We start from the raw sequence: 27,209 nt of genomic DNA, 5'->3' as shown, positions 1-27,209 counted from the left end.
CCCTTGTGAAAGTATCAATGAAAGGATCGGTCTCATCCATGCCAGGGGACCATGCAGAGGTAGGTACGCACAGGAGAAAGATTATTAAAGATTGCCCTGGAGAAAGAGCACATAGCAGCTTCCACTATCTAGGTAGCAGCAGGGTCTAGGGGTTAGAAAGTGAGGTTGATGGGAGTTCAGGTGGGTCTGGGCAGAGAGAAGGAGGGGCCAGCTGTATGGCGGGAACTCCAGGAATGGGAGGGGGCCCAGGTTTGGGTGGAGCTGAGGACCAAAGGTGGGCATAATGCTTACACCTTGTCTTCCTGGGATCTTGCCTATATTTAGTTATGCTGGTCTTTATTTTAATTGGTAATTTGTTCTTTTAATTTCATTCTCCTTACAGTTAAACCTTGTTGAGTTTTCCTACTTATTTGTCGTCTGGCCACTTAATTGGACTATTGTTTATTAGTATTAGATCTATCAGCTATTGATATTGTAAATATTTTTTTGTTTTCTCTTTGGTTGCTTTTTGATAACCAAAACTTTTTCTATCTTACTCTTTTGTATTATTGTGGTAAAATATCAAGAAAATTTACTAGTTTAACTTTTCATGTGTGTGTGTGTGTGTGTGTGTGTGTGTGTGTGTGTGTGTGTGTGTGTTCTGGTCCTGGGACTTGAACTTAGGGCCTAAGCCCTGTCTCTAAGCGATTCTCTGCTCAAGGCTAGCACTCTACCACTTGAGCCACAGCTCCACTTCCAGCTTTTTGGTAGTTTATTGGAGATAAAGAGTTTCAGAGCCTTTCCTGCCTGGGCTGGCTTCAAACTGCAATCCTCAGATCTCAGCCTCCTATGATTGCAGGTGTGGGCCACCAGCACCTGGCCAGAATTCTGTTTTCTGCATTCATTCAGGCTCTTCCCTATGCTCTGGTTTTGCAGACAGGAAGTCAGTCCCCTGGCCCATGCTGGCTCTTGGCTTCCCCAGCAGGGTTCTATAACCAAATGCGAAGTCATTCGTGTGTGTGCTTGAACTCAAGGCCTGGGCCCTGCCTCTGAGCTTTGTTGCTCAACACTAGCACGCTACCACTTGAGCCACAGCTCCATTTCCAACTCTTTTTCTAGTTTATTGGAGATAAGAGTCTCACAGGCTTTCTCGCCCAGGCTGGCTTTGAACCGTGATCCTCAGATCTCAGCCGTTTAGCAGGGAGGATTACAGGGGTGGGCTACCGGTGCCCAGCATTTTCCGGTAATTTAATGAGGCTTCCTACCCCTAACTGGCCAGCCAGGGCTCTCCCGGGCGGGCCCGCCTTCCGAATCTGCAGCGCCCCAGCACCCCCCAACGACGCAGGCCAGAACGGCGACGCTAGCGGCGCCACCGAGCAGTTTCCCACAGTGCCCCGGGGCGCGCGCGGGCTCCTGGGAGTTGTAGTCCGGCCGCCGCGTCGGCGCTGCTGAGGCTGCTGCGGGCTCGGCGCCGGCTTTGTCTGTCTGCGGGCGGGCGCGCGCCGCTGCGGTGAGTGAGGCCGCGGCTGGGTCTGTGCGCCCAGGCGAGGCGGGCCCTGCCGTCGGGTCCCCCTGGGCCCTCCATGCGGCCGCACCCCGGAGCGGCGGAGGCAGGCAGCCCTGCGGGGACGCGGCCTGCGGGAGGGGCCCGCAGACGGGGGCGGCCTCGGGCTGGGGTCGTGGGGCTCCCCTCCGGGAGGGTGGCCGCCCCGGGTGGGCAGCGGAGTCCGGCGTGGGGAGGGTACCCTGCAGCGGTCCCCGGTCCTGGGGAGCCGGGGGACCCCGGGCGGCGCAGGCCTCCCTCCGCAGCCCCCCGGAACTCCCATCCTAGGCCTGCCGTCTGGCCGGGAGGTCGCCCGCACGTCCGAACACTGGTGAGCCGCGCTTGGCACCCGGCCAGGGCGCAGACCCACCGAGACCACAGACTGGGCGGCCGGGGCACGGACACACTCAGAAAGCCCATTGGACCCCATTTCCCAAATTCGCCATGGCAGCCCTGGCAGGACAAGCAATATTCCCTATCACAGGAGCGCTCTATGATCATTGGATTGCTCAGTCTCTTGATCAACATGTTACCATCTAGGGTTCGGTTCCCCTCCCCCCCCCCTTTTTTTTAGGTCTGAGACTGGGACTTGAACTCAATACCTGACGCTTTCGCTCACTGGCTCTCGCTCTACCGTGCCATGCCTCCAACCCCTCCATCTTTTTCTTTCTCTCCTCCAGATAACGAATTACCAGGGCTGGGCACCAGTGCCCACACCTGTAGTCCTAGCTACTTAAGAGGCTGAGATACTTGGACCGCAATTCAAAGCCAACCTGGGAAAAACAATTCATGAAGCTCTTATCCCTAACTACCAAAAAGCTAGAAGTGGAGCCTGTGGCTCAAGTGGTAGAGTGCCAGCTTTTTTGAACAAAAAAGCTCAGAGACAGTGCCCAGGCCATAAGTTCAAGCCCGAAGACAGACACGTGGGAAAGAAATGGACTATGAAGCAGGAAAAGTGGAAGTAGATATAAAGTTTATTTGAAAGTAAAAGTCTCTTAGTTATTAGTAGGTTGGTAGTCCCAATCTTGAGTCCCACTGGCTCGGGTCACCTGCCATATGAGGTCTGATCCACCTTCTTCCCAGGAGGAGGGAGAGGAAGAGGACTGAGAGTACTCTGTTCAGTGTAAGAGAACAAGAGATGGGGCTTGGAAATCAGTAGCCTCTGTAGGCTCATGGGGTCCCTCTTCTACCCTCCTCTGAATCTCGCACCTGCTTGGGTCACAGCCCACCTCACCCCATGAGGAACAGTACCTGTCTCCCTTGAGGGTCTGCTCCAGGAGAGTTGAGAACCTTTATCTCGATTTTCCCAGAGGAGGAGGTGCAGGCTCCAGGGGACATCTCTACTTCCCCCAGGGTTCCCAGGAAAAGAGGGAAATGTCATATCCACCAGGCCACTGTGTCTCCATATCTGCTAATCTTTTCCCTTTTGTTACTCCCTCAAAGGAAGAGGACTTGACAATGTCTCTTTATTAAGAAGGTTCCTGACATATTGCTATATTATTATCTATTGGAAACCTGCCAGTACACATAGAGCTGTAGATTCTACCCAATTATTCTGAATGAATCATTTTCTGGAATTCTCAGTGCAAGAAATTGAATCCCTGGCAATGGGTACCGTGTACTTTTCCACTGGCTATAGCTATGTGCTTGTTGATCTGTAATATCTTGAACTCTCAAGTGAATGAGCTGACACTGTGCTGGGAGTCCTTTGCATCTTCTGTTGTACATTGAAAGTGAGTCTTCCAAGTAAGAGTTGCTGGTCAGGGCCAGGAGCTGGTGGCTTACACCTGAAATGCTAACTACTCGAGATCTGAGAATCATGATTCACTGTCTATCCAGGAAGACAAGTTCAAAAGTCTGTTATCTCCAATTACCCAGCAGAAGTTCAGCAGCAGAGCTGTGGCTCAAGTGGCAGAGCACCAGCTCAAGCAATTGAGCAAAACTACCACCACAGAAAAAAGTTCCTGGTTATCACAGCATATAGCTGAGTGTGCAGTTGTCAAGAAGAGCCAGCTTGATGAGTAAAATGAAGAATTGTAGCATCACATTGTTACTCCATTAAATTAGGGGTCTTTCGATAGGACATATTAGAGGAAAACAGGTTATTCTTTCTGTCTATCTTTTTTGGTAATCAGTTGTGAGGCTTGAACTCAAGAGTATAGGCTCTGTCCCTGAATTGTTTTTGCTCAAGGCTAGCACTCTACCATTTAGCCCACAGCTCCCCTTCCAGCTTTTTGGTAGTTTTAGCAGAGACAGGAGTCATAGACTTTCCTGCCTGGGCTGACTTCAACCATGATCCTCAGATCTCACCCTCATGAGTAGCTAGGATAACAGACATGAGCCACCTGCATTTGGCTACAAAGATTATTCAGTAATTAGGGCTCTGATATAAGAAGCAAAAAAAGGCCAGGTACTATGTGACTTTTATCTCCAATTAATCACAAAAAGCAAGAAGTGGGCCTATGGCTCAACTGACAGAGTGCTAGCCTTGAACAAAAGAACTAAGGGCCAGTCACCAGTGACTTATGCCTATAATCCTAACCGCTCAGGAGGCTGAGATCTGAGGATCATGGCTCAAAGCCAGCCCAGGCAGGAAAGTCTGTGAGACTCTTATCTCCAATTAACCACCAGAAAACTGGAAGTGGTGCTGTGGCTCACAGGGGTAGAGCCCTAGCCTTGAGCTGAAGAGCTCAGGGACAGCACCCAGGCCCAGAGTTCAAGCCCCATGACTAACGAGAGAGAGAAAGAGAGAGAGGGAGAGGGAAAGAGAATGCTCTCAGGGACAGTGCCCAGGCTTCCAGAATTCAAGCCTCATTACCAGCACCAAAAAAAAAAAAAAAAAAAAAAAAAGGAGCAAATGGATGGCTCCTATGGTACTTAGGAAGGGGAGGGAGAGGTAATTAGAAAAGAGAACAAGAACTACTTATCATGGGACCAATAATCCAAGGATGAAATGTTGACTTTTTAGATTCTGGATTCCTTTGGGGCTTACAGGATAAAACACTAGATAGTAGCTAGGCAATGGAAGATTGCCAATCTCATACCAATACTAAACCAGTTACCATTATCTGGAAATTCACTAGAAAAAGTACATGCTTATGTGTTTCTGCTTTCCCACTGTTCATTTGCTCCAGGATTCCTTTGTATGGGTCCTGGTATCTTCTAGCCCACATTGCAGGGACAGTGGAGGTGGCTAATGTCATACACAGCAATCAAGATCTGTCCTGTTTGGTTTGTACCAAGAACTGGAGTTCATGTTGATGTTAGTTTTCTCTCTTGTAAATTTATGCCCTTTGGGGTGTGTGTGTGTATGTGTGTGTGTGTGTGTGAGTGCACACGCGTGCGTGCACGTGCATGCACAAATCCTGGGGTTTGAACTCTGGGCCTAGGTGCTGTCCCTGAGCTTTTTTGCACAAGGCTAATGCTTTACCACTTGAGCCACAGCTCCACTTCTGGCTTCTTGTGGTTAATTGGAGATAAGAGTATCACAGACTTTTCTGCTTGGGCTGATTTCAAACCATGATACTCAGCTCTCAGCCTCCTGAGTAGTTAGGATTATAGGCATGAGCTAAAAGTTCCTGGCTGCCCCTTAGTTTGTGGTGGTTTTATTTGTTTATTTGTTTTTTTTTTCCTTCAGGTATTCACGAGCAGCCCATGGAAGAATCATATGAAGAGGTGGACATTGAAATTACAGAGCAGGAGTGGCCATGTTTGGATTTCCAACAGCTACCCTGCTGGACTGTCATGGAAGATATGCCCAGAATGTAGCCTTTTTCAGTGAGTGAGTCAGCTGATCCTGGATGCCTTCAACTCAGATAGTTAGGGTCACTGTCCTTAGTACTGACAGCAGACTGAGGAAACAGGAGCTATTCTTGCTCACTGTGCCTTGGGGTTACAGTGAAAGCGTACAAGCTGGAGTCAGAAGTAACAGTCAAAACAGATCAAGAAACCAAGTGTCAGTGGCTCATGTGTGTAATCCTGCATACCGAGGAGGCTGGCTTCTGAGGATCACAGTTCAAAGCCAACCCAGGCAGACAAAATTGAGAGATTCTTGTCTCCAATTAAGCAGCAAAAAGTCAGAAGTGGAACTGTGGTTAAAGTGGTAGAGCACTAACCTTGAGCACAAAAATGAATAAAAATAGTACCAGCACAAAAATAAAGTACACTAGGAGGCTTAGATGTATATCCATGCAAAGTGTTCAAGCCAAAGTTGATTTCACTTTTAACATAGCTTAATAGACTAAATAGCCTGGATATATCCAATTCAATAACTGTCCTGAACTAGATTTGTATTATCAGAGACATTAATTTTCTTAAGTTCCTGGAATTTTTGTTTTTTGTTTTTGTCTTTCTGCTCATCCTAGGACTTGAACTCAGAGTTCAGGTGCTGTCCCTGAACTTTTTTGCTCATGGCTAGTGCTGTACCACTTGAGCCACAGCTCTACTTCAGCTTTTTGGGGGTTAATTAGATATAACTCTGATGGCCTATGCTGCCCAGGCTGGGTTTGAACTAGGATCCTTACATCAGCCTCGTGAGTAACTAGGATTACAGGCTTGAGTCACCAGCACCCACCTTAAGCTTTGTCACCTATAAAATGTGACAGTTTGTTATGTGTGTGTGTGTGTCTGTGTGTGTGTGTCTGTGTGTGTGCGCACGTGCATGTGTGCACGCGCGCACGCATGTGCATGACAGTCCTGGGATTTGAACTCAGGGCCTGGGCACTGTCCTTTAGCTTTTTCCTTCAAATCTAGTGCTCTACCACCTGAGCCATATCTCCACTTCCAGCTGTTGTGGGTGGTTAATTGGAGATAAGCTCTCATGGACTTTTCCTGCCCAGGCTGGCTTCAAACTGTGATCCTCAGATCACAGCCTCCCAAGTAGCTAGGATTACAGGCATGTACCACCAGCACCCAAGTCACAAGATTACATTTGGGAGAGGGCAAATTAAATTTAGAGGTAGTACATGACTGAAACATGCCAGTGTTTTAACTCCACTAATTTGCTGTGTGGTCTTTGGCAACTTAATTTCTTTGGAAGCTCTCATTTCCTTATCAGTAGCAGTGTCAGACTCAGTTATGTATGAGAAGTTCATCGCTTGTCGCCTGCCATGTCATGAGCACTGAAAGGATTGTGTTTCTTTCTTTCTCCCTGTTCTTGCTCAGCACATTGCTGCATCTTACATGACTTCCCTCTCCTTTTGCCAGATGTGATGACAGAAGCCCACAAATATGAGCACTCTGAGGCCACAGGATCCTCAAGCTGGGACTTCCCAAGTTCCTTCCGAAGGGAGAAGCTGGAACCCAAATCCCAAGATTCTAAGTCACTACAGGAAGACTCACCCGGAGTGAGACAGAAGGTCTATGAGTGCCAGGAATGTGGGAAGTCCTTCCGGCAAAAAGGCAGTCTAACCTTACATGAGAGAATCCACACGGGTCAGAAGCCCTTCGAGTGTACCCACTGTGGGAAAAGTTTCAGGGCCAAAGGCAATCTTGTCACCCACCAGCGAATACACACAGGAGAGAAGCCCTATCAGTGCCAGGAGTGTGGGAAAAGCTTCAGTCAGCGAGGCAGTCTGGCCGTGCACGAGCGGCTCCACACCGGACAGAAACCCTATGAGTGTGCCATCTGCCAGAGAAGCTTCCGGAACCAGAGCAACCTGGCCGTGCACCGAAGAGTTCACAGCGGGGAGAAGCCCTACAGGTGTGAGCAGTGTGGGAAAGCCTTCAGTCAGAAAGGAAGCTTAATTGTCCACATAAGAGTCCATACCGGCCTTAAGCCCTATGCCTGTCCCCAGTGCAGGAAGAGTTTTCACACCAGGGGAAATTGTGTCCTGCATGGCAAAGTCCACACAGGAGAAACGCCCTACCTGTGTGGCCAGTGTGGAAAGAGCTTCACCCAGAGGGGCAGTCTGGCTGTGCACCAGAGAAGCTGCTCACAAAGGCTCACCCTCTGAGCCCCCTTTTCTGTTTTTCCTTTTGCTCTAGTACTGGAGCTTGAACTCAGAGCCTGCACACTATCCCTTAGCTTTCTCACTCGAGGCTAGCACTCCACCACTTGAGCCACAGCTCCACTTCCGGCTTCTTTGGTGGTTTATTGGAGATAAAGAGTCTTCACAGATTTTCCTTCCCAGGCTGCCTTTGAACCTTGATCCTCAGATCTCAGCCTCTTGAGTAGCTTGAATTACAGGCATGAGTCAACAAAGTCCAAGCTTGATCATGCCCTGCAAAGCAAGTTTTCTTTATGAATGAAGGGTTAAAAACCCTCTGTTGAGATCAAGAGGCCTGTTGAATTCTGTGGAATAAATGGAGAATCTTCCAGGAAGACCTGCATTGGGTAGGGCAAACTGACTTTTTCCCTTTCCCCCAAATGATTATGAAAAAATAAATGTCTTGTTTACATCATTATATAATTCATAATTTCTGTTTATTTTGACCTGATTTCCCATGGTACCTTTATTAATTGAATGCCACATTAGAGGTTGTTTTGAGTATCACAAGTATAGATTTTAAACTTACAGAGTTGATGGCATCTGCCTTTTAGAAAAAAATCAGGGCCAGGTTCACACCTACTCAGCTACTTAGGAAGCTGAAATCTGGGGATCATGGTTTGAAGCCAGTCTGGGCAGGAAAGTCTGTGAGACTCTTAACTCCAATTTATACCACCAAAAATCCAGGTGTGGAGCTAGTGGTTGAGCACTAGCCTTGAGCTAAAAAGCAGAGACACTGCTCAGGCCTGAATTCAAGCTGCAGAACCTACACCAAAAAAACAAAAACGGGCTGGGAAGCTGGCTCAGTGGTAGAGTGCATGCCTTGCATGCCAGAGGCCCTGGGTTCGATTCCTCAGCACCACATAAGCAAAAAGAAAAAAAAAGCCGGAAGTGGCGCTGTGGCTCAAGTGGTAGAGCGCTAGCCTTGAGCTGAAAAGCTGAGGGACAGCGCCCAGGCCCAGAGTTCAGGCCCCACGACCGGACCCAAAAAAAAAAAACAGAACTATCACCAGTGGCTCAGTCCTGTGATCTGAGCTAATTAGAAGCCAATGATCTATGGATCAAAGTTCAAACTACCATAAGTAGAAAAGTCCATGAAACTCATCTCCAGTTAAACAGTAAAAAGCTGGAAATAGAGCTATGTCTCAAGTAATAGTGCCAGTGTTGAGTGAAAAAGCCAAGCACTGAGTTCAAGCCCCAATATCAGCACTGAAGAAAAAAAAAAATCAACCCCTTATGAATTTTAAAGTCCTTTTGTTCCTTCCATATTCAAAATAATCCCATTTAAGACCACTGGGAAAAATCCAAAGGGAAAAATCTATTTTTTTTTTCTTTGTCAGTACTGGGGCTTGAACTCACAGCCTGGGCACTGTCCCTGAGCTTCTTTTGCTCACGATTAGCACTCTTCCACTTGAGCCACACCACCACTTCTGGCTTTTCCTATTTATGTGGTACTGATTAATCAAACCAGGGGCTTCTTGCATGCTAGGCAAGCACTGTACCACTAAGGCACATTCCCCACCCCAAAATCATGTTTGTGTGTATGTGTATGTATATGCTGGTCCTGCCTGGGGCTTGAACTCAGGGCCTAGGTACTGCCCCTTGGCTTTTTCACTCAAGGTTGGCTCTCTACCATTTGAGCCACAACTCCACTTCTAGCTCTACTTGCTAACTGAAGATAAAAATCTCAAGGACTGGGTGCTGGTGACTCATACTTGTCATCCCAACTACTCTGGAGGCTGAGATCTGAGGGCTATAGTTCCAAGCCAGTCCTGTCAGGAAATCAGTGATCCTGTCCCTGAGCTTCTTTTGCTCCAAGTAAGTACTCTATCACTTGAGCCACAGCACCACTCCTGACCTTTTCTGTTTATGTGGATACTGAGGAGTCGAACCGAGGGCTTCATACATGCTTGGCAAGCATTCTACCACTGAGCCACATTCCTCGCCCCTCTGTGAGACTCTTATCTCCAATGAACCAACAAAAAGTCAGGAGTTGAAGGTATGGCTCAAGTGGTAGAGGACCAGCCATGAGCACAAAAAGCTCAGGGACAGTACCCAGGCCCAGCATTCAAGTCCTCATACTGGTACAATCAATTGTTTTGGATCATTCCTTTCCTTCCATAGAACCCAAGTAATTGTAGGAGAGACTGAATAAAGAAGATACATTTTTAATGGAGGCAGGGATGCCAAGCTTCTCCTGCTTTTTCTTGTGGGCCCAAATAAGGAAGGAGTCAGGGCCAAAGTGCCTCTTGGTGTTACCAAATCTGTGGGTTCTTTTCCTGTTCATAAATAACCAGACAGTCCTGGGATCAGGCAGGATGCTGCATACAATGGTCAATAAATGAAGAAAGGGTTCTCATGCACTGAGCACCTCCTCCCCAAGCACCTGCCCAGGGCTGGGTTTTCACTGAGGCTGGATTATGAGGGAATGTATGTGGGTTGTATACTATCATAACAGCATTGTTTCAGTTGGTTTGGTTTTTCTTAGGTTGTTTTTGGTGCCAGTATAGGGGCTTGAACTCAAGGCCCCAGTGCTTTCCCTCAGCTTTTCCACTTAGGGCTAATGCTGTAGCCATGAACCACACCACCACTTCTGGCTCTGTGTGTATTGGGGGGGGGGGGGGGGCGGTTAACTGGAGATAAGAATCTTACAGACTTCCCTGCTCAGGCTTGGTTTTAACCTGGATCCTTAGATATCAGCCTACTGCATAGCTAAAATTACAGGCATGAGTCACTGGAACCTGAATGCATTTCTACCCAGCTGCATTTCCTCTTCTAGTTAGGTTAGACCCCACAATAATCTCAATTTTGTTACATTTGCAAAGATTATTTCCAAATTGGGTCTAATTCTAGGGCTCTAGGGGATTAGGATTTCAATCTGAAAATATATGAGGGATGGGCTGGGAAGGTGGCTCAGTGGTAGAGCGCTTGCCTTGCATGCATGAGGCCCTGGGTTTGATTCCTCAGCACCACATAAGCAAAAAGAAAAAAAAAGCCGGAAGTGGCACTGTAGCTCAAGTGGTAGAGTGCTAGCCTTGAGCTGAAGAGCTGAGGGACAGCGCCCAGGCCCAGAGTTCAGGCCCCATGACCAGACCCAAAAAAAAAAAAAAGAAAATATATGAGGGAAACAATTCCAATGTGGCACTTTTTATTTTTAATGGTTCTGGGCCTGGGCGCTGTCCCTGAGCTCTTCAGCTCAAGGCTAGCGCTCTACCACTTGAGCCACAGCACCACTTCCAGCCTTTTCTGCTTATGTGGTGCTAAGGAATCGAACCCAGGGTCTCATGCATGCGAGGCAAGCACTCTACCACTGAGCCACCTTCTCAATCCTGTAACACTTAATTTTAATGATTTGTTCTTTTTTTTTACTTTGATATGCTAAATTTTTTTCTTGTTAATAGCATAAATTGTACTAGGGTTTTATTGTGTGTGTGTGTGTGTGTGTGTGTGTGTGTGTGTGTGTGTGTGTGTGTGTGTTTGCTGATCCTAGAGCGTGGACTCAGGGCCTGGACAGTGTGTGTCCCTGATCTTTTTTGCTCCAGGCTAGATTGAGATCTGTCACTTGCGCCACACCTTGACTTTGGCTTCTTGGTGATTACCCAGAGGAAATCTCATGGACTTTCCTGTCCAGGCTGGCTGGCTTTGAACCTCAGACCTCAGCCTCCTGAGCAGTTAGAATTACAGGTGTAAGCCACCAGTGCCTGGCCCTTTTCATTTATTTTTAAAGTTTTAGTAAGGATTTATTTTACTATAATGGGGCTAAACTTGGGACAAATAGAAAAACATTTCCTGCTCCTCAGGCAGGAAATGGGAATTTGAAGATTGCTGTACTACTGGGCTGGGAAGGTGGCTCGGTGGTAGAGGGCTTGCCTTGAACGCATGAGGCCCTGGGTTCGATTCCTCAGCACCACATAAGCAGAAAAATTCAGAAGTGGCACTGTGGCTAGAGTGGTAGAGCACTAACCTTGAGCTGAAGAGCTGAGGGACAGTGCCCAGGCCCAGAGTTCAGGCCCCATGATCGGCCAAAAATAAAAATAAAGATTGCTATACTAGATTTCATTGTCATACTAAGTAGTATGAAAAAGCTTTGGAAGTCAGAGGAAAATGTTGAGTGTTCAAAAACATTGTCATTTTTTAAAAAATTTTGTGGTACTGGCATTTATTATCGGGCTTGGCACTTGCTAGGCAGTCACTCTACCAACTGAGGGACACATCCAGCCCCATTTACTCTTTGAATTATATTATTATTATCGTTCTCCCTTGTGAGGCTTGAACTCTTGGGCCTGGACACTGTCCCTCAACTCTTCAGCTCAAAGAGAGCACTCTACCACTTGAACCACAGCACCATTTCCGATTTTCTGAGTGGTCTATTGGAGATAAGAATCTAACAAACATTCCTGCCCAGGCTGGTTTTGAACCTCGATCCTCAGATCTCAGACTCCTGAGTAGCTAGGATTACTACAGGCGTGAGCCACCAGTGCCGGGCCTCTGAATATTTTTAAAGGTAAAATACTTATGGTGGTATTTACAACCCGTTCCGCGCCAGTGACATTTCAACAAATAAAAAAATGCATCCCATGATGTTTTTCTTACGTGTTTCTGGTTAACTTTATCACTTATTTCCTAGCCAGTGATCAGTCCAAAGCAGCACAAACGGAGCCCGCCCCCTCCGTCCTCTGCCGCCGGAGGTGGGCGTGCCCAGCGCGCCCGCGCAGCCTGCTGGGACTTGTAGTTCGGGCCTGACGGAGGACGCGGGTCGGTGTGGGGATCCTGGCGTCTCTCCCCGAGGCCTCCACGTGGGAGGTGAGGTGGGCGGAGCGGCCCCCGCGGCGGCGGCCCGGGTCAGCTGCAGGTGTACCCAGACCCTGGACGCCTGGGCCGAGCTGTCACACCGCGCCACCTGCGCGTGGCCGAGCGCCGCGTCCCCGCGCAGGGCCACGGGCTGCACGCAGACCACCCCCTCCGGCACCGCAGGCCGCGGCTCCGGGGGCCCCCTGGTAGCGGACCCGACCGTGCGCCGCAGGGCCGGCCTGAGTCGGCCTGCTGCTCGCCGGGGACCGGCCCTGCGCTCGAGGGCAGGGCCTGAGGGAGGCCGAGACTGCGGCCGGCAGGGATTGGGATGTTTTCCTCTGTGATCGGAAGTGCCGCGCGGAGAGCCCCGGGGAGGCACCGCGCGGCGTGGGGCCCGGGCGGGGGGCGGTGCTTCGCCGAAGCCGGGACCTTTTCATCTTCTTTCTTTCTCCTCCGCCTTTCCAGGACTCTGCCCTTCCCCGAGGATGTGGCGGCAGCCCAGGTAAGTTGGGTTTCCTTCTCCAAAATCAGACACCTCCCTCCTTTTTTGGACAGGAGCCAAGACATCAGAATGAATGGAGTACCTGCTTGGTGTCAGACCCTGTGTCTTTCCTGTGTGCTGTTTTTACCTGGCGTCATCACGCTTCCCTGGTTGCCAAATGGGTACAGCCACGAAGATGCTGTGTGACTTGCTCATGCCTGTAATACAAGCCACGCAGGAGGCTGAGATGAGGATCACTGTTTGGAAGTCCATGAGAAAAGCTTCCTCTCCAGTTAACCACCACAAAGCTGGAAGGGAAGCGGTGGCTCAAGTAAGGGAGTGTCAGCTTTCATTGGAAAAGGGACCACACTCGGGCCTTGAGGTCAAGCCTCAGTACTGGCACAAAATTAATTAAAATAAAATAAATCCAGCCTTGTATTTTATTCAAATAATAACTTGTTGGTTTAGCTCTGCTGGGCTTTTTTGTTGTTTCATTTTTTATTGGTATTATACAGGTGATGTACAGAGGGGCTATAGTTACATAAGCCATGCAAAGAGTATATTTCTTGTTTTTTGTTTTGTTTTGTTTTTTTGCCGGTCCTGGGGCTTGAACTCTGGGCCCGGGCAGTGACCCTGAGCTTCTTTTGCTCAAGGTAAGTGCTTTATTACTTGGGCCACAATCCCACTTTTTTTTTTTTTTTTGTCTTTCATGGGGCTTGAATCTGGGCCTGGGCACTGTCCCTCAGCTCTTCAGTTGAAGGCTAGCACTCTGCTACTTGAGCCACAGCACCACTTCCGGTTTTCTGGTGGTTTATTGGAGATAAGAGGTTCACAGACTTTCCTGCCCCTGCTGGCTTTGAACCACGATCTTCAGATCTCAGCCTCTTGGGTAGGTAGGATTACAGGTGTGAGCTACTGGTGCCCAGTGCCACTTCCAACTTTTTTGAATAATTTATTGGAGATAAGAGTCCCATGGAGTTTCCTGTCCAGGCTGGCTTTGAGCCACAATCCTCATATCTCAGCCTGCTAAGTAGCTAGGATTACAGGCACGAGCTGCCAGCACCTGGCTCGAGTATATTTCTTTTTGGCAATGTCACCACTTCCCTCACTCCCTCCAACTTTTTCCCTCCCATCCCTGCTCACAAGTTGATTAGATCATTTCAACAGTGTCCAGTGAGTACCACTGCTGCTTTTGTTCACTCTCTGTCCCTCCGTTTCTGTGCCCCCCCCTTACCTTCCCAAAGACAGATAAATGAACAAACAAGACAAAAAAAATTAATTGCTGGGTTTTTTGTTTTCTTTTTGTCTGTCATGGGGCTTGAACTCAGGTTATACTCTGTCCCTCAGCTCTTCAGATCAAGCAAATGCTATACCGCTTTAGCCACAGCGCCACTTCTGATTTTCTAGTGGTTTATTAGAGATAAGAGTCTCATGGACTTAACTGTCTGGGCTGGCTTTGAACCATGATCCTCAGATCTCAGCCTCCTGAGTTGCTAGGATTACAGACATGAACCTCCAGCATCTGGCTTGCTGTTGTTTTTAGATGGGGTCTCATTATGTACCCCAGCCTGGTCTCAAATTTCTGTCCCTCCTGCCACAGACTCCCAAGTGCTGTGATTACAAATGTATGATGTTATACTGTTTATAGTTGGCATTTTATTTTCCTTTTTATTTTTTTGCTATATTGCATTTTGAATTCAGGGTCTTAACGCTTGTTTGGGCAAGTGCTCTGCCACCCCTCTAGCCCTTTTTGTATTTATTTTTTATTCAGGGTCCTATTTTTTTGCCTGGGATAGCCTAGACCAAAATACTTCCCACATGCTGGGCTGATTTTTTTTTTTTTTTGTCGGTTGTGGAACCTGAACTCTGGGCCTGGGCACTGTCCTCCAGCTCTTCAGCTATAGACCAGCACTCTACCACTTGAGCCTCAGCCCCACTTCCGGCTTTTTCTGCATATGTGGTGCAAGGCAAGCACTCTACCCCTGAGCTACCTTCCCAGCTCCCCTGATGATTTTTTTAGATCGTATATGAGGATATTTTTATATTACCTGCCCTAATATATCCATCCTCCCAACTCTGTATCAGAATTTCACTGTTCAAGTGCTTCTATTCCTTTGACCATAATTATGGTTCCCTGTAAAATCAAGTAATACACTATGGTTATAGTTCCTCATTCTTACTCCCATAGCTAATACTTGCTTTTTTAAAAATAAGTCAGGCACTGGTAGTTAATGTTTACAATCCTAGCTACTCAGGATGCTGAGATATGAGGATTATGTTTGAGGTCACCCTGGGCAAGTAAGTCAGTGAAGACTCTTATCTCCAAGTAACCACCAAAAAGCTGGAAGTGGAACTGTAGCTCAAGTGGTAGAGCACGAGCCTTGAATAAAAACATCTCAGGGACAGGGCTGGGAAAGTGAAGTGGCTCAGTGGTAGAGTAATTGCCTTGCATGCATAAGGCCCTGGGTTCGATTCCTCAGCAACACATAAGCAGAAAAGGCCAGAAGTGGTGCTGTGGCTGAAGTGGCAGAGCACTAGCCTTGTGGTAGAGCACTAGCCAGTTCAGGCCCCACAACCTACAAAAAAAATCTCAGGGACAGTGCCCAAATCCCAACCTGTACCAAAAAAAAGGAAGATTTTTATTCCATACTGATACAGCAGAATTTTGGTTAATTTTGGTTAGATCAACAATCGATTTACCCTACATATATATAAAAACATTAGTTGTACAGTGGGGTTTCAATTCAGTTTATCAATTCATGAGTACCTTTAATTATTTTTTATTGTTATTATAAAAGTAATGTATAGGGGTAGAAATGTGGCTTAGTGGTAGAGTGCTTGCCTCGCATGCACAAACCATGGGTTCAATTCCTCAGTACCACATAAACAAAAGGCTGAAAGTGGTACTGTGGCTCAAGTGGTAGAGTGCTAACCTTAAGCATGAAGCTCAGGGACAGTGCTCAGGCCCTCAGTTCAAGCCCCAGGACTGGCAAAAAACCCAAAAACCTAAAAACAAAACAAGTGATGTACAGAGGGCTTGTAGTTGCATGGGTCAGGTAAAGAGGTATTTTTTGTGGGTGCCAATACTAAGGCTTGAACTCAGGGACTTATACCTCGTTTGGCTTTTTTCACTCAAGGCTAGCACTCTGCCACTTGAGCCACAGATCCACTTCTGGCTTTTTGCTGTTTCATTGGAGAAAGAGTGTCACAGACTTTTCTGCCTGATCTGGCTTCAAACCATGATTTTTGGATCTGACTACTGAGTAGCTAGGATTATAGGCATAAGCCACCAGGCACCAGTCCTGGATTACATACTTTATTATTTCGTGTATCATCTTTTCTTTAGCTTATTTCTATAGTCCATTTCTGGGTGATTTATTTTAGTAATTGAATTCCTCCATGTCTTCTCATTGAAATGGTTGCTTGGTTACATGTAGCATTCCCGTTTCACTTTGCCTCCAGAATTTCTGATAGTATCTTCTATCCATTTGTAGTTTAGTGTCCATAAAATCCACATTTACATGTATACAATTTCACTGTCCTATCTGGATTTTGTTTTGTTTATGGAGTGTTTTGTTTATGAAGTCTGGACTCAGAAGCTAGGATTAGTTGAGAGCCTGTGTGCCTTATTTTTCATGAGGTCCTGAGGTTTTGCAGTTTGTGCTTTGGCTTTGAGTCATTTCACATAGTGCTTTTTTCAGATTGGTCCAAGACTGGAACTCAAATTCAGTACCTGACACTTTGTTTGGCTCATTGGCTCACACTGAGCCACACCTCCAGAACCTTACATTTTGTTTTTACATGCACTGCACACTAATCTTCAATTTTTTTTTTTTTTTTTGTCGGTGGGCTTGAACTCTGGGCCTCGGCACTGTCCCTGAGCTCTTCAGCTCAAGGCTAGCGCTCTACCATTTGAGCCACAGCGCCACTTCTGGTTTTCTGGTGGTTAATTGGAGATAAGAGTCTCACAGATCTTCTTGCCCAGACTAGTTTTAAACCATGATCCTCAGATCTCAGCCTCCTGAGTAGCTAGGATTACAGGCATTAGCCACTGGCGCCTGGTTGAATCTTGAATTTTCTTAGAAACATTTTTTTGTGTGCTACTTGGATCATTTTGTCACTTCATCCTATCTTTACTATTGTCAAACTCTCAGGAAATGAGTGTTTACTTTGTGTGTGTATGGTACTTGAGATTGAATTTGGTACCTCATGCTTATGGGATAGCCATTCTACCTCTTGAGCAATGCCCCCAACCAAGCTTTTTTAATTGTCACTCCATATTAATCTCTCAGTCTTCACCTTAACATTTTCATTTTGCTATGCAATGAAGCTAGATCAGGCCTTTTATTAAGATGGCCTGACACTTTGCTGTGGGAGAAGTTTTGTTTTCATACAGGTCTCGGGCCCTGAATTCAGGGCCTGGGAGCTGTCCTTGAGATATATATATATATATGTATATGTGTATGTATATAATAAGCTTGGCACTGGTGGTGGCTCACACTTACAATCCTACCCATTCAGAAGGCTGAGATCTGAGGATCCAAGTTTGAAGCCAGCCCAGGCAGCAAAGTCCGAGACTCATCTCCACTTAATCACCAAAAAGCCAAAAGCAGATCTTTGACTCAAGTAGTTGAGCACCAGCCTTGAGTGAAAATGCCCAGGCCTTGAGTTTAAGCCCTGTACCTGCACAAAAACAAAGTTATAAAACAGTGGGTGTGAGGAGTGTAGCTCAGTAGCAGAATGCTGTCTAGCATTCAAGTTCAAATTCCTGGGTTCAGTCCACATTCACCCGTGCACATACCAACAGTGTAAAAGGGTTGCTTTTTCCACAGCTTTCTCACCAGCAGTTATTGTTCTCTTGATGATTGTCATTCTGAGGTGAAATACAATCTTATTCTGGTTTTGATGTGCATTTCTTTATGGCTAAGGATGATGAACATTTCACGTATCTATGAGTCATTTGTATTTCTTCTGAGAACTGTTCATTTGGCCATTTATTGAGTTATTTGTTCTTTTGCTGTTTAATGTCTTGAGCTCTTTGTATATTCTGAATATTAATCCTTTTTTTGTTGACTATCTGGCAAAGATTTTCATACATTCTGTGGGTTGTCTTGTGTTTTGTTTTTTTTAGTTTGCTTTTGCTTCCTTGTATAATACTGTTATTTGATGCAATCCTATTTTGTCTTTTTTTTTTTTTTTTTAATGCCAGCCCTGAGGCTTGAACTTAGAGCCTGGCACTCTCTCTTAACTTTTTCGTTCAAGGCAGACATTCTAACCCTTGATCTTTTTTGCTGATTAATTGGAGATAAGAGTCTCCCGGGCTTTCTTGCCCTGGTTGGCTTTGAACTGTGATCCGCAAGTCTCAACCTCCTGAACAGCAAGGATTACAGATGTGAACCAATGGCACCTAGCACATTTGTTAATTCTTGTTGCTCTTTTTTGGGCAATTGAAGTTCCATGCAGAAAATAATTGAAAGGATCCATCACATCCATCCCAGGGGACCTCGCAGAGGCAGGCAGGCGCAGGAGAAAGATTATTACAAGGTTTATTGGAGGAGCCATATTTGCCCCGGAGAGAGAGCACATGCCAGCCTCCACTAGCAGCAGGGTCTGAGGGGTAGGAAGTGTGGTAGATGGGAGTTCTGGTGGGTCTGAGCAGAGAAAGGGAGGGGTCAGCTGTATGGCGGGAACTCCAGGGCAGGGAGGAACTCAGGTCTGGGTGGAGCTGAGGACCAGAGGTGGGCAATAATTACTGTGCCTATAACTTCCAAAATTTTCCCTGTACTAGCCGGGCGCTGGTGGCTCACGCCTGTAATCCTAGCTACTCAGGAGGCTGAGATCTGAGGATCGCGGTTCAAAGCCAGCCCGGGCAGGAGAAACCGTGAGACTCCTATCTCCAATAAACCACCAGAAAACCGGAAGTGGCGCTGTAGCTCAAGTGGTAGAGCGCTCGCCTTGAGCTGAAGAGCTGAGGGACAGCGCCCAGGCCCAGAGTTCAAGCCCCACGACCGACAAAAAAAAAAAAAATTTTCCCTGTACTGTGCCTATAACTTCCAAAATTTTCCCTGTACTGAATATCAACCACTATTTTGTCTCCATGTCCCACACTTTTACTCAGAAATCTTCTCAAGGGACTGGGAAGGTAGCTCAGTGGGAGAGAGCTAGCCTTGCATGCATAAGGCCCTGGGTTCCATTCCTTAGCACCACATAAGCAAAAAGAAAAAAGCCAGAAGTGGCGCTGTGGCTCAAGTGGTAGAGCACTAGCCTTGAGCTGAAGAGCTGAGGGACAGCACCCAGGCCCAGAGTTCCGGCCCCACAACTGGGCCAAGAAAAGAAAAAAGAAAAGAAATCTTCTCAAGCCAGGTGCCAGTGGCTCACACTTGTGATCCTAGTTAGTCAGGAGGCTGAAATTAGGATCTCTGCCAGCCAACACAGAAAAGTCCATCAGATTCTTATCTCCAGTTAACCACCAAAAACACAGAAAAGTCCATCAGATTCTTATCTCCAGTTAACCACCAAAAACCTAGACGTAATGGTGTGGCTCAAGTGGTAGAGCAGCCTTGAGCAGAAAGCTAAAGAACAGCACCTGGCTGGGCACTGGTGGCTCATGCCTGTAATCCTAGCTACTAAGGAGGCTGAGCTCTGAGGATCAAGCCAGCCTGGGCAGGAAAAATTAATGGCCAAAAAACCAGAAGTGGTGCTGTGGCTCCAATGGTAGAGTACTTGCTTTGAACTGAAGAGCTGAGGGACAGTGCCCAGGCCCAGAGTTCAAGCCTAAGTAATAGCGCGCACACACACACACACACACACACACACACACACACACCCCAGAGTTCAAGCCTAAGTAATAGCACACACACACACACACACACACACACACACACACACACACACACACACACAAAGAAAAAAAGCAGAGAACTGTCTGTCTTCTGAACACAGGTCTGTCTCCCTTCTTCTGACAGTAACTTAAAGGAGATGACTCCAAGGACAAGCCAGGTTCTGTCCTAGTTGCCAAGCATTTAGGCCTTAGGCACTCCTGTTCTAAAATCTTAAAGTCTACCCTTTTTTTTCTTATCACTGAATGGTTTCCTAGGAAAGTTGAGTGAAAATTCTATGGAGATTCTTGAAGAAAAAGAACATAAGTACTCCGTACATGAGCTTTCCTGCTGCCTAATTTTGGAAGAAACTACAACCACTCAGTACCCGGATGTCAGGATTACATTGTGAATCTTCAAGGGGGAACAGAACAGGGATCCTGAACTAGATTCAAAAGTGAAGAAAAGCCTGATGCCAGTGGCTCTACCTATAATTGTTGCAACTCAGGAGACTATGATCTAAAAATCAGTTTGAAGCCAGCCCGAACAAGAAAGTCTGAAACTCTTATTTGCAATTCACCAACAAAAGCCAAAAGTGGACCTGTGGTTTAAGTGGTAGAGCACTAGCCTTGAAGGGGGAAGGAAAAAAAAAAAGCTCAGGGACAGCATCTAGACCCTAAGAAGCACCAGGACTGGTACACACACACACAACACACACACACACAAAAGTGGAGAAAAAAACATTCTACCATATTTCCACAAACACAAAGAGTGTGGTAACTCTTCAAAGTGATTTTGCAAATATAAAAACAAAAAAAAATTGTCTTTGAAAAGTCTAAAGCCAAATGGCCATACGAGACCCCTCTGTGGAATTCTGTAAGAAGGAGTCTCAGGAGAGCAAAGGTCTCTTTGTAAATGAAGAGAGCACTGAGAGCAAAGTGTTAGTAAGCAGAGAAAGTCCTCATGAGGCCCATCCTTCAGACAACCCTCAACTCCACCTTGCATCTGCTGTAACAGAGGTGGGGCTGCCATTGCTCAGTGGTCAGGCACCTTGCCAGAATGGACAGTTGAAAGGATCTCCTGCTAGTTTCGACTGTCACTGTAAAGATGTTTGTGAACCACAGCCCCTGTTGGTCAGTTGCAGTCATCAAAGCGCTCACACAGAGGGGACGTCCTGCAGTCATGAGCACTATGAGGACAGACTTCATCCCCATGAGACTGTGCAAGCTGCAGAGAAACTTTGCAAATGTGATCGGGATGGGAAACCCTGCAATCAGAATGCAGAGCTACGTCGTCATCAAGGGGACCTCAAAGAAAAACCCTACAGATGTGAGCAGTGCGGGAAAAGCTTCACACGGAGCTCTAGCCTGCTCATCCACCATGCCATCCACACAGACGAGAAACCTTACAAGTGTGACAAGTGCGGGAAAGGCTTCACGCGGAGCTCCAGCCTGCTCATCCACCACGCCGTCCACACTGGAGAGAAACCTCACAAATGTGACAAGTGCGGGAAAGGCTTCAGCCAGAGCTCCAAACTGCATATCCACCAGCGAGTGCACACGGGGGAGAAGCCCTACGAGTGTGGGGAGTGTGGCATGAGTTTCAGTCAGCGCTCAAACCTGCACATACACCAGCGAGTGCACACAGGAGAGAGACCCTACAAGTGCAGGGAGTGTGGGAAAGGCTTCAGCCAGAGTTCGAACCTGCACATTCACCGGTGCATCCACACGGGAGAGAAACCCTACCAGTGCTACGAGTGTGGGAAGGGCTTCAGCCAGAGCTCAGACCTTCGCATTCACCTCCGCGTCCACACCGGAGAAAAGCCCTACCACTGTGGCAGGTGTGGGAAAGGCTTTAGTCAGAGCTCCAAGCTCCTCATCCACCAGCGGGTACACACTGGGGAGAAGCCTTATGAGTGCGGGCAGTGTGGGAAGGGCTTCAGCCAGAGCTCCAACCTCCACATCCACCAGCGGGTACACAGCAAGGACCCTCGCTGAGAGACATGGGTCTGCTCAGTCCTTCAGAATACTTGTGTTGTGAAGATTCAATATTTTGAAGCTGAGTACCAGTGGCTCATGCCTATAATCATTACTCAGGAGGCTGAAATCTGAAGATTGCAGTTCAAAAACAGCCTGAGCAGGAAAGTCTGTGAGAACTCTTACCTTAATTAAACTATCGTAAAAGCTGGAAATAAATGTTCAAGTGGTAGAGCACTAGCCCTCAGCAAAAAAAAAAAAAAACAAAAAACTCAAGGACAGCACCCAGGCCCTGAGTTCGAACCCCAGAAAGATCTGGAATAAACCAACTAACACACACACACACACATCAGCTGACAAGGTAGCTCAGTGTAAGAGTGTGTGCCTAGCATGCACAAGGCTCTGAGTTCAGTCTCTAACCCTGCCAGTTCTGGAGATTGAATGCAGGCCTGGGCACTATGCCTGAGTCTCTTTTACTCAAGACTGGAACTCTTACCACTTGAGCCACAGTTCCACTTCTGGCATTTTGGGGGCCAAATTGGAGGTATAAGGCTCACAGACTTTTCTGCCTGGACTGGCTTCAAAACTTGATCCTCAGATCCCAGCCTCCTGAGAAGCTAGCAGCATGAACCACTGGTGCTGGTTTAAGTTAATATTTTTAACTTCAACTTTTGTAGTCTGCAAAAGAGAGACAATAAGAGCTACTGAGATAAATTCCCTCAGTGAAAAATCATGTAAAATATTTGAATACCAAGCACTTTGTTATGCTGTACAGTGGATGGATTGTTCTAGATCTTTCAGTGGGTATAGTGAAAACATCTGTTCACTGTAATTCAGCCAATATTGTTAGAAATACTTTTGCTACCCAGCATTTTAACTTTGCATTTGTCCAAGCAAGGCATGTTCCTTTTTATTCACATTCCCTTGAGAAATTAGAACCTGTTGCTCTTCAATTAATGCGCCTTGTGTTCTTCATATTTTCTTATCTTTTGTTTTAGTTCCAAGACTCGGAGACCTGTCGCTTTCACTCACTGGCTAGTGCTTTACCAACTGAGCCATGTCTCCAACCCCATCTTCATATTTTCTGTAATTCCTCAGTATCCTCTTTTAAACCCTGGTTGCATACTCTATCCATGAGCCTGAGGGTGGTCAGAGAGTGGGCCTGGGAATCTCAGACATTCAATGCAAAAATGTACATCAGCCAGCACTTGTGGCTCACCCTTCTAATCCTAGCTACTCAAGAGGCTGAGATGCGAGAATTGAGGTTCAAAGCAAGCTGGTCAGGAAAATGTCCAAAACTTCTTAAATTCACCACCAAAAACCTGGAAATGGAGCTGTGGCTCAAGTGGTAGAGCACCATCCTTGAGTTCAGGGGAAACAGGCCCTGATTTCAAGTGCCAGACAGAACCTGCACACACACACACAAAAGACACTGATCTGTGGCCACACAAGGTAGAGAAGAGTTACTTGTGAGGTACATCTCTGTATATAATTTTAACAAAGTTTACTACACCCTCCTGCAACTATTCATGAATATAAGTTCTTATTTCCTGAGTGGTGCTAGTTTACTGGTACTCCAGGGTGAAAACAAGAAAGAGCCCAAGTAGTTTTCAGAGAAAAGCTATCTAGTGAATGAAAGCTTTGTGAGAGCTGTTGATGTCATCAGATAAGACCCAAAGACAGAAGCAGGTAAAACCAGCAAGAGCTTTCAAAGGGAAGATAACAGGGAATTTTGAACTGAATGAATATGAATTGTGTATAGCTAAAATGGGGCTTAGAGGGAAAATGGTAGTATTGAATGTTTACCTTAGACAAGAAGAAATATCCTAAGTTGTTCTAAGTGTTCAGCTTGAACTAGAAAAAGTACATTTACTACAAGCAGAGAAGGAAAGAAAGCAATGCAAGCTGGGTGCTTGTGGTTCATGCCTGTAATCCTAACTACTTAGAAGGCTGAGATAGGACTTGAGATTCTTTTTTTTTTTTTTTTTTGGGTCCGGTCATGGGGCCTGAACTCTGGGCCTGGGCGCTGTCCCTCAGCTCTTCAGCTCAAGGCTAGCACTCTACCACTTGAGCCACAGCGCCACTTCCGGCTTTTTCTTTTTGCTTATGTGGTGCTGAGGAATCGAACCCAGGGCCTCTGGCATGCAAGGCATGCGCTCTACCACTGAGCCACCTTCCCAGCCCCAGGACTTGAGATTCTTATCTCCAATTAACCTCCCAAAAGCTGGAGGTAGAGTTATGGCTCAAGTGACTGAGCCCTAACTCCAGTTAAAAAAAAAAAAAAAAAAAAAAAACTGGGCTGGGAATGTGGCTTAGTGGTAGAGCGCTAGCCTAGCACAGTAGCACATAAACAAAAAGCCAGAAGTGGTGCAGTAGCACGTGGTAGAGTGCTAGCCTTGAGCAAACAAAGCTCAGGGACATCATCTAGGCCCTTAGTTCAAGACCCATGACTTGTCAAAAAAAAAGAAAAGAAAAGAAAGAAAAGCTGCAGCACACAGATACTATTTTTTCTTTGCTTTTAGCCTTATACTCCCTCAATAAACTGCAACATTAAGAAAAAAAAGTGGCAGGGCTGGGGGAAGGACAGCTCCCTCTAATCTTGTCTGCTCGTTCAAATGTGTACTCTGAGACACACAAGGAAATCTTAGAGATACTCATCCTGGAAACAAATCATTTGAGAAGTGTTTGCAAAGGAAAATACTGATCTCAAAGATGGACACCAGGAGTTTGTGACGGATCCCATCCTTTTGGTAAAAGGGATATTCAGACATTTTATGTTTTAATGATCCAAATGAAATAAACAGACCAGCCTAGAAATTCTAATCAGTTGATAAAACTGTGACTGACAACAGGCATGATAGAATGTACCAAGTGTGGGATGAAAGGGAAACACTCATCCTAAGAATTTAAGCCAAACCCCAAACTCTTCTTTTAATATAATTTTATTGTTGTTATTAACTGTACAGCATGGTTACCATTTCATAAGTCAGGTAATGAATACATTTCTTTACTGGACAGTGTCATCCTTTGCTTTCCCCTAGACTACTTTTTGTGTTTGTTAGTCATAGGGCTTGACATCTGGGCCTTAGTGCTACCCCTGAGCTTTTTCACTCAAAGCTAGTACTCTATCACATTGACCCACAGCTCCGCTTCCAGGTTTCTGGTGGTTAACTGGAGATAAGAGTCTCACTGACTTCTCTGCCCAGTCTGGCTTTGAACCACAATCCTCAGAATTCAACCTCCTGAGCATCTAGGATTACAGGCATGCGCCACAGTTGCTGGCTTCCCCAGACTGCTTTTTTCACCATAAGTATCCCAGAGACTAGGGTGGTCCTTGTACCTGTCATCTGACATGCCCACATCCACTTCTGGTTGTGTACTGGCTTGGCTTGGCTTACTAATGCACTTTCTTTGTCTCTTCTTTGATGTGTCCTTACAGGTTTTTTGTGACAATATCACAAATTCTTTTTCTAGGTGGGCACTAGTGGCTCACGCCTGTAATTTCAGCTACTCAGAAGGCTGAGATCCAAGGATCAATGTTCAAAGCCAGTCTGCCCATGAGACTCTTGTCTTCAATGAACTACTCAGACAAAGCTGGAAGTGGCACTGTGGTTCAAGTGGTAGAGCACTAGCCATGAGCCAAACAAGCTCAGAGAGAGCACCCAGACCCTGAATTCAAGCCACAGGACTGGCAAGTAAATAAATAAATTCAGTACCCACTCCAAGAACCAGGCAGAGACCTCCCCCAGGCACCTTCACTGGTTCCAGTAACGATATATGGATATGGAAAAGGCAGCGAACATCAAAGGAACTTCAAAGGCTCTTAAAAGGGCACGCAAGAGCACATTAGTAGCAGGACTTGAACTTAGGGCCTGGGTGCTGTCAATTAGCTTTTCCATTCAAGGTTGGTACTTTTATCACTTGAGCCACATCTCTTCTGGCTTTTTTTGCTGGTTAGCAAGGAATAAGAGTCTCAGACTTAGCCGGGCGCTGGTGGCTCACGCCTGTAATCCTAGCTACACAGGAGGCTGAGATCTGAGGATCGAGGTTCAAAGCCAGCCCGGGCAGGAGAGACCGTGAGACTCCTATCTCCAATAAACCACCAGAAAACCGGAAGTGGCACTGTAGCTCAAGTGGTAGAGCGCTCGCCTTGAGCTGAAGAGCTGAGGGACAGCGCCCAGGCCCAGAGTTCAAGCCCCACAACCGACAAAAAAAAAAAAAAAGAGTCTCAGACTTTACTGCCTGGGCTGGATTTGAACCAAGATTCTCAGATCTGAGCCTCCTGAGTAGCTAGGGTTACAGGTGTAAATAACTGTGCCCACCTCAAACTTAAGGTTTTATGATAGTGGAAGTGAGAAGTCTGGGTTAAATATTGGGAATGAGAACCTCACATACAGGACAGGGGCAAAGGCCACTACATACACAGTCATGCTTCATGTCTCATTAGAATTTGGAATGTAGGGCTCGAAATGTGGTTTAGTGGTAGAGTGCTTGCCTCGCATGCATGAAGACCCAGGTTCAATTCCTTAGTACCACATTCAATTCCTTAGTACCACATAAGCAGAAAAAGCTGTACGTGGCACTGTGGGTCAAGTGGTACAGTGCTAGCCTTGAGCAAAAGCAGCTCAGGGACACTGCCCAGGACCTGAGTTCAAGTCCCAGGAATTAAAATCTAAACACACAGATATATGCTTTGCTATAGTAATGCAGGAAATATTACTAGAAAGGGATCTAGTGTTTATGCTCTAACAGATGGCAAGTCCTGGACCTTATATAGAATAGGGGTGCAGGTACTAATTATCCAAACAGTCCTCATTCATACCAAGGGACTGGGGAGCTAAAGATCACCACTGTAGGCCAGGTCTTGGCACAGAGCAGGTTAAACCTGTGGTTTCACAGTGCTGCCATCTCTAGGTCCAGCGTCATATCTTGGGTGCCTGTCACAGCCAGAGCTATTTTGTTCCTTTTTTTTTGGGGGGGGGGTCCGGTCGTGGGGCCTGAACTCTGGGCCTGGGCGCTGTCCTTCAGCTCTTCAGCTCAAGGCTAGCGCTCTACTACTGGAGCCACAGCACCACTTTCGGCTTTTTTCTTTTTGCTTATGTCGTGCTGAGGAATCGAACCCAGGGCCTCATGCATGCAAGGCAAGCTTTCTACCACTGAGCCACCTTCCCAGCCCAAGCTATTTTGTTCTTATTCAAGAAACCAGGATGTGGCCACTCACACCTATAATCCTAGTTACTTGAGAGGCTGAGATCCAAGGACCAAGGTTTGAAGCTGCTGGGGCAGGAAAGTCCCTCAGTCTTTTATCTCCAATTAACCATCAAAAAGCTAGAAAAGGAGGTGTGGCTCAAGTGACTGAAAGCCAGCCCTGAATGGAAAAAGCTAAGAGACAGTGCCCAGGCCAAAGGGAGGGAAGGAAGGAGGGAGGGAGGGAAGGAGAGGGAGGGAGGGAGGTTTCCCGGCTACGGCCGGGCAGGAGCGCAAGTTGCGGGCGATGGCCGCGAGGGGGCGCGCCTCCTCCATCGCGACCCGTGGGCGGCGCTGCGGAAGTTCCGAGACCCCACCGCGAGCCTAGAGACCCGCCCGTAGCCGCCCCCCCCCCTCCCCCCGCAGCCTGCCTGGGTCTCTGGCAGC

The 27,209-nt window shown here is 46.9% G+C and overlaps 1 protein-coding gene and 1 long non-coding RNA gene across 6 annotated transcripts; both read left to right on the top strand.

Moving 5' to 3' along the window:
- Positions 1–25,665, top strand: Znf32 (zinc finger protein 32). Of its 5 annotated transcripts, XM_070020852.1 has the most exons (4): positions 1,404–1,489; positions 5,160–5,299; positions 6,686–7,223; positions 20,927–25,665. In XM_070020852.1, exons 2-4 carry the CDS (start codon positions 5,230–5,232, stop codon positions 21,594–21,596), a joined length of 1,278 nt encoding a protein of 425 aa, XP_069876953.1. In that variant the 5' UTR covers positions 1,404–1,489; positions 5,160–5,229; the 3' UTR covers positions 21,597–25,665. The 5 variants fall into 5 exon arrangements, with proteins under 5 accessions (XP_069876949.1, XP_069876953.1, XP_069876950.1 ...); XM_070020848.1 differs by lacking the exons at positions 1,404–1,489; positions 20,927–25,665 and adding an exon at positions 1–59 and having other exon boundaries at positions 6,686–7,924; XM_070020849.1 differs by lacking the exon at positions 20,927–25,665 and having other exon boundaries at positions 6,728–7,924.
- LOC138825989 (uncharacterized) lies at positions 12,242–13,211 on the top strand. The gene is made up of 2 exons (XR_011371548.1): positions 12,242–12,312; positions 12,856–13,211. It is a non-coding gene; the product is annotated as an uncharacterized lncRNA (long non-coding RNA).
- Positions 25,666–27,209: the final 1,544 nt, after the last annotated feature.

Source organism: Dipodomys merriami, unplaced genomic scaffold (genome assembly GCF_024711535.1).
Source record: "Dipodomys merriami isolate MVZ:Mamm:240054 unplaced genomic scaffold, mDipMer1.0.p SCAF_14, whole genome shotgun sequence".
NCBI lineage: Eukaryota > Metazoa > Chordata > Mammalia > Rodentia > Heteromyidae > Dipodomys > Dipodomys merriami.
Note: the sequence above shows the minus strand (reverse complement) of the source record. Positions and strands in the feature narration are given on the sequence as shown.

What these genes read in the sequence shown, in the direction of transcription:
- Znf32 (XM_070020852.1), top strand. Translation starts at nt 5,230, where the DNA reads ATGTTTGGATTTCCAACAGCTACCCTGCTGGACTGTCATGGAAGATAT. An exon ending in CCAGAATGTAGCCTTTTTCA is followed by an intron (nt 5,300 to 6,685) that starts GTGAGTGAGTCA and finishes GTTCTTGCTCAG; the next exon opens with CACATTGCTGCATCTTACAT. An exon ending in AGCGGGGAGAAGCCCTACAG is followed by an intron (nt 7,224 to 20,926) that starts GTGTGAGCAGTG and finishes AAAACCCTACAG; the next exon opens with ATGTGAGCAGTGCGGGAAAA.